Here is a 12,117-nt window from a genome sequence, read left to right on the forward strand (position 1 = left end):
CCCCCACCGCATCCCAAAACCAGTCCAACTCGTCCCTGCCTCCCTAACCTGTTCTTCCTCCCACCTATCCCCTCCTCCCACCTCAAGCCGCACCTCCATCTCCTACCGACCAACCTCATCCCGCCCCCTTGACCTGTCCGTCCTCCCTGGACTGACCTATCCCCTTCCTAACTCCCTACCTACACTCACCTTTACTGGCTCCATCCCCGCCTCTTCGACCTGTTTGTTTCCTCTCCACCTATCCTCTCCTCTATCCCTCTTCTATCCGCCTCCCACTCTCTCCCTATTTATTTCAAAACCCCCTTCCCCTCCCCCTTTTCTGATGAAGGGTCTAGGCCCGAAACGTCAGCCTCTCTGCTCCTATGATGCTGCTTGGCCTGCTGTGTTCATCCAGCCCTGCACCTTGGTGTACTGCATAGACTGGTGCTGCAATGTCAATCTTTACAATTTATATCAATGACTTGGATGCAAGGTAGAAGATGGGGTTGCAGAGTGCAGAAGAAATAATGAGGCTGCAAAAATATATTGATAGGTTAAATGATCAGGCAAAGACCTGGCAAACTGGAAAATTGAGTACGATGTCAAAAGATGTGAAATGGCCCATTTTGGTAAGAAGAAAGATTGAAATATGTTATCTAAATGGGAAGAGATTGCAGAGCTCTGAAATGCAAATTGATCTGGGTGTCTTTATACATTAATCACAAAGGCTAATCTGAAGGTGCAACAAGTAATTAGGAAAGCTAATAGAAATACTGAATCCCAATAGTATTACAGGACAGAAAGAAGACATTTGGCCCATTGTACCTGCACTGGATCTTCACACAACCATCATTACCTAGCCCCAATCTCTTGTTTTCTCCCCATATCCTTGCACACTATTTCTGTCCAAATAATCATCCAATGTCCTCTTGAATGTCTCAATTTCACTTGCTTCCACGACATTTCCACATGGTACATTCCAGACGCTATTCACTGAGTAAAAAACGTTTTTCTCAGATCACATTTTCTCCTTTTACAAATTATACAAAATCTATACCTATTTATTCTTGTTCCTTTTAGGAGTGAGAACAGTTTCTCCCAATCCACTATCCATCCCACTCATGATTTTGAAAACTTCCCTGTGATCTCCTCTTAGCCTCCTTCTCTCCAAAGAGAACAGTCCCAACTTCGTCTATCTAAGCTCAACTGAAGTTTCTCATCTGTGGAAATGTCCTTGAATGTTATTGATTGTGAGCGGAATTGAATACAGAAGTAGGGAGGTTATGTTTCAGTTATACAGGTTACTGGTGAGACTCCATCTGGAATACTGGGCACAGTACTGGAAGCAGCTCAGACAGGGAAAGGTTGGACAGGATAGGATTGTATCGACTGGAGTTTAGAAGAGTAAAAGACAAGCTGATTTAAATATGTAAGTTCCTGAGGAATCTTAATTAAGTGGATATGGAGAGGTTGTTTTCACGTGTGGGAGAATCTAGAACTAGGATCACTGTTCAAAAATCACATTTTTTTTACTCATAATGTGCCCATGATGGTTTGGAACTCTCCCTGAAAAGGTGGTAGAACCAAAGTCCTTGAATATTTTTAAGTCAGAGTTAGATACATTCCTATTAAGCAGAGAGGTGAGAGGTGAGAGGCAATCAGAGATGGGCAGGAATGAGTAATAAGAACAGTCATAATCTTACAGAATGGCAAGAGCAGGCTCAAGAGGCTGCGTGACCAAATTCCTGTTCATGAATTGTGTATTTGGCCGTTTTTATACCACACTCAGACTGACAGTGTGCACTCATTTCATACTCTAGTCTGTGTATTATCACTATTATTGGATTGAAATAACTATGCCATTGGGCGTATTGTGCCATTGTTGGCTCATTTATCACATTTTCCAGCTAATCCTGCAGTCCTACTCTGTTCACTGGGCTCTCCAACTTGTTCTCCTTCATTAACATAACTAATTTCCTCTTCAAAATTACAACTAAATCTGTTTTCACTGCCCATTCAGGCAGCAGGTTCTAGATCACAACAACTCACTGGACAATTTTTCTTTCCTATAAGTGCAGTGTGCCCAGATTGAATACAATGTGATCTAGCCAATGATTGACAATGTAGCATTTTACTTCACATTGTTCATTGTTTTTATCTCAGTGTATTGCTCCACTTTTCTGTGTTAGCTTGTATCTGCCTCATGTCTGAACATACCACCCACTAGCTGTTCCCTTCTGGGGGTTGTCACCACCATCCTCACTTTTTACCCCGTATCTCAGTTTCCTGTCAACTTTTAACTTTGAAATTAAGCAAATTGTTGGCTGATGATGAGCTGCAGTTCTTGTCTTGTCCCTGGTTAATGATTTGTTGACTTGCTGTTTCTTTTCATTTCTCACAAGTTGAGTGTCGTGACAATGTATTCACTGAGAAATCAGGCACGATCAGCAGTCCAGACTATCCCAATTCGTACCCCAAAAGCTCAGACTGCCTATACCGCATTGAACTGGAGGAAGGATTCACCATCTCTTTGGAATTTGCAGACATCTTTGATCTAGAAGATCACCCTGATGTGCCGTGCCCCTATGACTACCTGAAGGTGCGTCATTGCATGGAACATGATACACGTGAGAAACATTCAGCAATGACCTCAAATATAGAATTAACAGAGACACAGAATAAATAAATCTTCTCTGACAGTATGGTGGTCCTTCAGTGTTGACTCTCCAACAGTGTAGCATCCTCTGATAGTAGAGCATCACTGTGAAGCACACTGGGAAGAATTCAGTATAAAGCAGTGCAAGTGGAGAGTGGTGAATTTAGTGAGATGGTGATGTTTGGGTGTGTCTTTAAATAGCTCTAAATTAGAAAGCATCTGGATTGAGGTCAAGCAAGTACTTCCACCTCTAATTTTTCTACTGATTAAACTGCTGCAGTCCTTTAGCTGAAACAAGGCAGGAACTTTGGACTGTAATAGGATTTTTGGAGTGGAAAAGGTCCCATCTGTAATCACTGTTGTCTAAAGGGTGTAACTAAAATGCTTGTCCTAAAGGGAAGTCACAATAATAGCTTCCATACCTGTGATATACTCCTCCTGCACTATATGGGAAGTCATGGACATTTTCAGTGTCTCTGGTGACCATGGGTGAAGGAAGTGTGTCCAATTGCAGCTACTGACCATCTGCATTTCGGAGCTGGATCATGGCTGCGCTGTGGTTATCACGAACAACATGTTCAGTGAGGTAGTCATACTGCAGGTAACAACTGAACAGGCGGTGGTGGGGTGGGGGGGGAGTAGTGGGATGGAGGAGTAGGTGACCACCAGACAGAATAAAGGAAGGCAGGTAGTGCAAGAGACCCTCATGTCCATCCCCACCCCCCAAAAGATATACAGTTTGCTTACTGTGGGGGGAGGCAACATTTCAAGGGATAACAGCATCAGTCAGGGCCATGGCACCAGGGGTAGCTCTGCTGTGTGAGACGGGAGCAAGAAGAATGTCAGAGCTAAATGATAGGGTGTTGAATAGTAATAGGAACGGACAGCTGTTTCTGCAGCCGCAGAAGAGACTCCAGGATAGTCAGTTGCCTCTCTGGTGCAAGGGTCAATAAAGACTCCGAGAGGCTGCAAGGCATTTTTAAGGAGGAGGGCAAACAGTGGTCATGGTATGTATCAGTACAAATGACATATGTAAAAAAACAGATGAGATCCTACATGCGGAATATAGGGAGTAAGATGTAAATTACTAAATAAGACCTCAAAAGTAGTAATCTTAGGATTGCTTCCAGTGCCACATGATAGTGAGAATAGAAATATAGAAATACCAGATGAATACACGGTTGAAGAAATGGTTTAAAGGACCATTCCTGGCACATTGGGACTGGTTATTGGGAAGATGGAACCAGTTCAACAGGATGGCATCTTGGCCAACAATGTCTTCGGTGTGGGGGAGGGGTGGAGGGTGCTATTTGCTAGTGGTGTCAGCGATGGTTTAAACTGGAACAGCAAGAGGGTAGGAACCAGATCAAGGAGACAGACATAGAGAATAGAAATGAAAGACAGAAATGTATAAGCAAAAGTAGAAGGCAGAGAAAAAGAAATGGCAACAAACAAATGGGGCCACAGTGCAAAATCGAAATTAGATGACTAACAAGATTATAAAGACATTGTGTCTTAATGTGTCAGAGATAGTAAGAGCTGCTGATGCTGGAGTCAGAGATAACACATAAAAACCAAAAGAACTGTGGATGCTGTAAATCAGGAACAAAAGCAAAGTTGCAGGAAAAGCTCAGCAGGTCTGGCAGCATCTGTGGAGGAGAAAACAGAGTTAACGTTTGGGTCCAGTGACCCAGTTCTGAGGAAATGGGGGAGGGGGGAGGGAATTCTGAAATAAATTTTTTCAGAGTTCCCTTCCCCCTCCCCCATTTCTGAAGAAGGGTCCCGACCTTAAACGTCAGCTTTCCTGCTCCTCTGATGCTGCCTGGCCTGCTGTGTTCCTCCAGCTCCACACTGTGTTATATTTGTGTTGTAATGTGTGGAGCCTTTGCAATAAAATTGATTAATTAACAGCACAAATAGATATACATGGTTATAGTCTAGCTGTAATTATGGAGACATAGCTGTAGGGTGATCAAGGGGGCAAACTGAACATCCAAAAGTATTCATTATTTAGGAAGGTCAGGCAAATAGATAAAAGAGGCAGGTAGCACTCTTCGTAAAGGAGGCAATCAGTACAATAGTTTGGAATGATATTCGCTTGAAAAATCATGCTGTGGAATCTGTATGGGTGAAGATAAAAAACACCAAGAAGCAGTAAACATTGTTGGGAATTGTCTGTAGGCCCCCAATCAGTAGCAGACACGTAAGGGAAGGCGTTACTCAGGAGATTAAAGGTGCATGCAGTAAGGTTATTGTAATCATGGGTGACTTTAATTTACATATAGATTAGACAAACCAAACTAGCAACAAAACTGTGGAGGAGGATTTCCTCGAGTGGATATTGTGCAATGCGAAAAGTTTAATTAACAACCTGTTGTGGGGCGTCCATTCAGGAAGATTAACCGTTAAATGAAAATATCAGGCACAAGTTGACAATGAGGGATGGGTGAACATTACTAAAACGGTAGGCAATGGATAAACTATGGCTAATATTTAAGACACCTATTTATGAATTACAATAGTTATCCATTCCTATCTGGTGCGACAATAAAGGTGACTCAACAATGGCTTATGAAGAAAATTAGGGATAGTATTAGATCCAAAGAAGAGATAAAGAGAATTGCCAAAAAGGCTGTAAACCTGAGCACTGGGAGCAATTTAGAATTCAGCAAAAGAGGACTCTGAGAAAGAGGATCAGTCATGATCATATTGAATAGCGGAGCAGGCTCAAAGGGCCTAATGGCCTACTCCAGCTCCTAGTTTTTATGTTTCTGTGAGAGCTCCCTCAATACTGACTCCTCTTCATGATGACTGATTTGCTGCATTTGGATTCTCATCTGGCCAAGAACACAAATTTCATCCGGTTGAGAACAAGTTGTGAAATTTTAATTGGTTGTAGTTAAATTTCACCAAAATGATCACATGGGACATGAGTATAGGGCTGTTGATTATCATTTGTTTTGTTTATATATTGGTTGATTTGTTTATTCTTTTCCTCATGAATCTGCAAATCAGGTTCCAGCCAAGTTCAGATTTCTTGTTTCATTCTCTGTGTTTGGTGTCTGTCTGTTGTAGATTAAAGCTGGAATAAATGAGTTTGGTCCGTATTGTGGAGATAAGAGTCCTGGAAAGATCAATACAAACAGCAGCAGTATTCACATTATCTTCCACAGTGATGATTCAGGGGATAACCAAGGCTGGAAGCTCACTTTCACATCAGTTGGTAAGTTGCCTGAGCTCAGACAGCTGAGAGTTTCTCATTGTCACAATCATTCACTTCTCCTTTCCTAACTTCTAATGTGGGACCAACTGATGGGGAAATTCCTATTGCCAGAGGGTTGTCTAACTGAGTGTCCCAGTCTGAGCCATCAGCTTGCTCTTCAGTCTCCAGTAGCATCCTAGCTCAGTCATCTCATTCTCAGCAAAAATCATCAAGTGCAGATAATTTCCAGGGAGTGGGGATATTTGGCAAATCACTGGGGTTGATCCTTGCTTCCATAAGCGTGCTCAACATTTCAGTGACTGTCCAACCATACCCAGCAAATGAGACCAAGCATTCATTTGCCAGTGTGTGCAGCCAGTCTCAATAGTAACCCAGCTTCACCCTTTCAATATCTGCTGCGTGCATATTTCTACATGTGTATGAGAATGTGTGCACATATGTGAAATGCATGTGGGTGTACATATTTGTGTGCTTGCACAGGTGAATAAGTGTCCATGTGTATGTATAGATGTATGTAAGTGCAAATGTATGCTTATGTGAACATATGTGTGGACCCAAGCATACAACTTTGTGCGCATTTATGTGTGTGTGATTTTGGATGTGAAACTAGTACTGGCAATTGCAGTATTCTATAGCTGTTTTGTGGATCTTACTGTTTCTGGGGTTGAAGTGGATTTAGTTTTGTGGAGTCAGCATTCTGAGATGAATCTGCTGGGAGTTGTATACATTTTGCCACTTTGCTGTCTCATGAGGGGTTGGTCAGGGAAGCCACACATTCTGCCATTATACACAAAGGTAATACAATCTCTGCCACTTCCCAGATACTGGATGCCATGAGTGATCTGGTCACCCCTAGGGATCTGGTCACCACTGGTGAACAGGTTGCAATCACAGAAGACTGATGAGATCAGTCAAGCTCTTGAGATTCTTTTGTCACCCAATCTCAACCACCCAAATCTCAGGAAAGACTTTATCCAAGTTCCACTTCTAGAACCTGAACATCACCAGTGAGCAAGTCTCTAGCCACACCCCCATCCTTCTGCCCCATAGAAATGGTACAGATTTCAGGAAGTGGGCGATGGGTCACTCAGGGCAAGCGTGAGTCTCTTAGGGGCAAATGTGGCTTACTTAGGATAGGGGTCAGCAGGGATTCTTGTTGATCTTCCATTTGACCTACACCCTCATTTATGAATCTTTCTCCTTCCTCACTTGGTTCTTCGGTCTCCAGATCTTTATGTACACTGCACTCTATCATTTTGACTTGTTCACTCCTCACTTCCCCTCCTTCCTACACAGGCCATATTAGGCTTTCCCATCCTAAGAAGCAGTCTCCTCTTTTCAACCTCTTACCCCTTCAACCACATCTTGCATTTCACTCCTAGCTCTTTGTGACGTTGCCCAATCCTTTTCGTCTCTTTTCAAATTTTGTTATGGGTGAGGTTGTATGGTTTATAATGGATATTAGGGATTATTAGTATCATTGTGTTTATACAGATGATTATGGCCAAGTGTTGAAATGGATGTGGTCAAATGATAATGAATTTATATTGAACATTTTGAAGATGATTTTGGTGTGTGTGTGTGTGTGGTGTTGTCAGTGATAATAATGCTCGTGTCAGTGTTGATATCTGTGATGCCAAAGTTGATGTTAGTGATGTTGATGTTGGTGTTGGTAATTTAGGAAAACATTCTGGGAAATTCCTTCCTGATCCTGAAGGAAACCGAAGGAGCTCCGGGAGATCACAGTGAACAAGAAATACACCCTCAATTCCCAAAACATGAACATCTCCAGCCGCCTCTTGAATGATTGCAGGAATCTGCACTAACTGCATGAGCCAATCATCAACAAACAGCACAGTGAAATATCTTCTAACATCTAACATTCTTCTTTGCTTGTGGAATGTATTCTCTTGTTTTCTGATCCTCCTGAACCTATCTATATTTTTACAGAAGTCCCAGTCCTTTAAGCCCATTTAAGAACCATTAAAACCAGTATCTAACCCTTTCCAGAATCTTTGGCAGGGATTTTGAAAACATTTACTGTGAAGGGGAAGAGGAACCAAAACTGGACACAGTATTCTGGATGAAGCCCAAAAATACTTTGCACAGAGACAGCATTGGCCCTTCATGTTTTCTAATTTGCAGTACATGAGAACATTCTATTTGCTTTCTCAATAACCTCATGTCATGGATTGTCAATGATTTAAGAATTATCATACTCATATCATGGGTGTTGGTGTCCCCTGTTAGCTAGAAAGCTACAGAAGGCATCAGAATAATGGTAACAGCGTGAGTTCAATTCCATTCTGGCTGAGGGAGACATGGGCATTCTTCCTCAGCTGCCCAATTCTTGATTTGAAATGGTATTTGAAAAGTTGTATAACCAATTGTCAACCTCCAACAGAGGCAGATACAGAAAGACCCTCAGGAACAGTGGCTGATATCCTACCTTCCTACATCTTTTTCCACTTGTTACTCACACTTACATACAATTACATTGAACTGCATGGCTGTCAGACGGAGGTGAATTCCCTTATACACCCAGATCTGCCTGGAATCTGCTTTCCTCACTGAAGGTTCTTGAATCCACATATATGCTTGCATGAACTCCATGAACCTGCAGACATGTCCCTGATTCCCTCACTGAGATCACAGATAAAAATTAAGTGTACAAGCCCAAACATCGATCCTTGTGGAATTCCATTTCATGGAAATAGGCGATTCAGCTGACACCCTCCTGCTGCTTAGTTTTCCCAGGACCTCCTGCTGTTCTTTATTTCATCTCAGCCAATGTAAATGTTTTATTCCATTCTCCCCCCATCCAACCAAAATTCTGTACCAGCTTCACAGAAATTTTCTATTTTTGAATGTTTTCCTCTTGAAATCTCTAAGTGTAGGTGGACACACATAAAACTGAAGTCCTTACCTTCTCTCAGGCCACAGGAATACAAAGAGGTGAAATAATGCTGCAGCCATTGTACTGAGCTCTGCTGTTGTCACTTCTTGAGAATGAGATCCAGTTCTGACAATTGTGTTAGGTTTTGGGGGTTGATGATCACAGGTACCTAATAAAGGCAGTCAACCATTTGTAAGCAATTTTCAGAAAGTATATTAAGTTTGTTAAGAAGCAATGGTTTTGATGATACGCTATTCACTTAGACAAAGAAAGGAAATGTATGACCCATGACAGGTGAGAGATCTGTACCCATCCTGAAGCAATTCTTTAGATTGAAGAAGCAGAGTAAGTGGATCCACACGGATTTGGAGTAGCAGACTGATCATCCCTGATGTTTTGCAGCCTTGGGTAGTAAGTTTCTTTGCTCTTACATAAGACATAGGAGAAATAGGCCATTTTCATTAGCCACTTCTGCCATTCAATAGGTTTATGGCTGATCTGATAACCCTCAACTGTACTTTCCTTCCTTTTCCCCATAAACCTTAACTCCCTTACTGATTAAAAATCTGTCTACCTCAGTCTTAAATATACTTTATTACCCAGCCTCAACAGCCCACTGTAGTGAAGAATTCTACAGATTCCCTACTCTCTTACGAAAGAAATTTCTCATCTCTGTCTTAAATGGGTGACCCCTCATTCTGAGGTTATGCCCTGTGGAGCTAGACTCTTTGCATCTAAGATAACACAGCAGGCCAGGCAGTATCAGAGGAGCAGGAAAGCTGACGTTTCGGGTCAGGACCCTTCTTCAGAAATTGGAGGAGGGTGGGGGGAAGGGAGCTCTGAAATAAATAGAGAGAGGGGAGGTGGGGCTGGGGAAGGTAGGTGAGATGGTGATAAGTGAGTGCAGTTAGGCAGTGGTGGGGAGTGGTCAGTGAGGTGGGAGGAGCGGATAAGTGGGAGAGAAGACGGTCAGGTCAAGGAGGCGGGGATAAGAAGGGCTGGGGAAGGATGCAATACACCACATTAGCGGATGTGCAGGTGAACATCTGTTTGATGTGGAAGTTTTTTTTGGGGCATGGGATGGAGGTGAGGGGGCTCCACACTCCCCACTCCCCACTAGCCCCACCACCCCCGGCACCTTTCCCTGCAACCGCAGGAGGTGCTACACCTCCCCCCTCATCCCATCACCAACCCTCCCTCTCATCCCCGCCTCCTTGACCTGTCAGTCTTCTCTCCCACCTATCCGCTCCTCCCACCTCACTGACCAATCCCCACCATTGCCTAACTGCACTCACCTATCACCTTCCCACCTACCTTCCCCAGCCTGACCCCCACCTCATTTATTTCAGAGTCCCCTTTCCCTCCCCCATTTATGAAGAAGGGTCCCGACCCGAAACGTCAGCTTTCCTGCTCCTCTGATGCTGCCTGGCCTGCTGTGTACCTCCAGCTCCACATGTGTTATCTCAGACTCCAGCATCAGCAGTTCTTACTATCTCTCTGCATCTAACCTGTCTACAAGTCTTGTATGTTTCATTAGGATTGCCTCTTATTTTTCTGAACTCTCCAACTTCTTTCAATATGCAGATGCAATGCATCCAGACCAGGGCTTCTATCCTTTCTGAGTTTGATTAGTTTATGAATTATTTCCCCCTTTTCCGTTTTAAATGACTTGATAGCCTTGATTTTGTTAAATGAAGATAATTTCTCCTGAATTGATTATTGGTCGAAATATTTGCCTCTGTCGCAATATCTTTTTGTCAATGTTTATTTTCTTGTTTACCTTCCTGACTTCCATCTTTATTCCATCACTATCAGCTTTTTTAACTACGTATTACCTTATCAGAATTAACCTGCCTGGTTTAAAATTTAAACTTGAAACAAAGCCAGTCTGGTAATTTCTGTCAATGGGTGTAATTTATATGGTAGGGTCTTCATAAATCAGAGTCCATTTTTAAATCAATCACCACTTGCCTCTCATAAATTTTGTTTTCCCCCTTGAGTGCTTATGAACTGTCCTGATGAATACAAAATGAAAAGCTTCAACAAGGAATGTATTTTTTTTTCAGCCTAACAGAGGGTCAGTGCTAGCAATTGATTACTTTGAGTTTTGTTCTTCTTTGTCTTTCTCAATCAATGAAGCAGGAATTGCTGGAACGGGGAAACATGATTGGAGGCTGTTCCTAATCCCTGAGACTGCAGAATATTTTTGGCACAGCTTTCTGTGACTGCAAATTGAAAATAGAGTGTCACTATTTGACCTGGGATCACATCAGGAGTGTTGCCAAAGAAAGAGACCTTGGGATGCAGATTCATAGTTTCTTGAAAGTGGAGTTGCAGGTAGAACAGAGTGATGAAGAAGGTGTTTGGTACGCTTGCCTTAATTAGTCACTGCATTGGATATAGGAGTTGGGATGTCATGTTGCAGCTGTACAGGACATTGGTTAGACCACTTTTGGAATACTGCATTCAATTTTGGTGTCCCCGCTATAGGAAAGATGTTGTCAAACTTAAAAGAGTTCGGAAAAGATGTACGAGGATGTTGCCGGGGTTGGAAGGTTTGAGCTATAGGGAGAGGCTGAATAGGCTGGGGCTATTTTCTCTGGAGTGTTGGAGGCTGAGGGAAGACCTTATAGAGGTTTGTAAAATTATGAGGGGCATGGGTAGGATGAATAGCCAAGGTCTTTTTCGCAGGGTAGGGGAATCCAAAACTAGAGGGCATAGGTTTAAGGTGAGAGGGGAAAGATTTAAAGTGGACCTAAGGGGCAACCTTTCCACGCAGAGAGTGGTTTGTGTATGGAATGAGCTGCCAGAAGAAGTGATGGAGCCAGTACCATTACAACATTTAAAAGGCATCTGGTATATGAGTAGAAAGGATTTAGAGAGATATGGGCCAAATGATGGCAAATCAGACTATATTAATTTAGGATATCTGCTCAGCATGGATGAGTTGGGCTGAAGGGTCTGTTTTTGTGTTGTACAACTCGATGATCTACAGGGACATGATTCTCAATAGTCTATCTCCTGAACCTGTGAAAGAAAGGCAAAAAGAAAGATACAAAGAGAATGACAAGCAAAAAATAATCTGAATTAGAGTAACATTACAGTCCAAAAGAAAAAGACAGAGAGTAGGTCAAAATAGAGTGTAAAAGCTGATAGAAAGGAAAGGAAGAAAAACAGTAACAAGAACAAGCTGAGAGAGAGAGCTCTTTGTAAGTCAGTCCTGTTTAGAAATTGCTACATTTGCCTTGAAGAAGTTAATGGAGATTATTAGGTAAAGATTGGAAGCAGGAAACAACATGGGTGCTGTTAATAAAGCACGCTGTTTGAAAGACTGGAATTGGCATGCAGTTTTGTTTCAAAGTT

General features: G+C 42.4%; 1 protein-coding gene across 1 annotated transcript in view; it reads left to right on the forward strand.

Moving 5' to 3' along the window:
- Positions 1 to 12,117, forward strand: part of masp1 (MBL associated serine protease 1) — a 97,121-nt gene that overhangs the window by 28,306 nt on the left and 56,698 nt on the right. Inside the window, exons 5-6 of the mRNA XM_048604548.1 lie at positions 2,382 to 2,578; positions 5,711 to 5,858. Of these exons, the coding sequence (XP_048460505.1) occupies positions 2,382 to 2,578; positions 5,711 to 5,858 (345 nt within the window). The remainder of the gene's footprint in view (positions 1 to 2,381; positions 2,579 to 5,710; positions 5,859 to 12,117) is intronic.

This window comes from Rhincodon typus, chromosome 13 (assembly GCF_021869965.1).
Source record: "Rhincodon typus isolate 14 chromosome 13, sRhiTyp1.1, whole genome shotgun sequence".
Classification (NCBI taxonomy): domain Eukaryota; kingdom Metazoa; phylum Chordata; class Chondrichthyes; order Orectolobiformes; family Rhincodontidae; genus Rhincodon; species Rhincodon typus.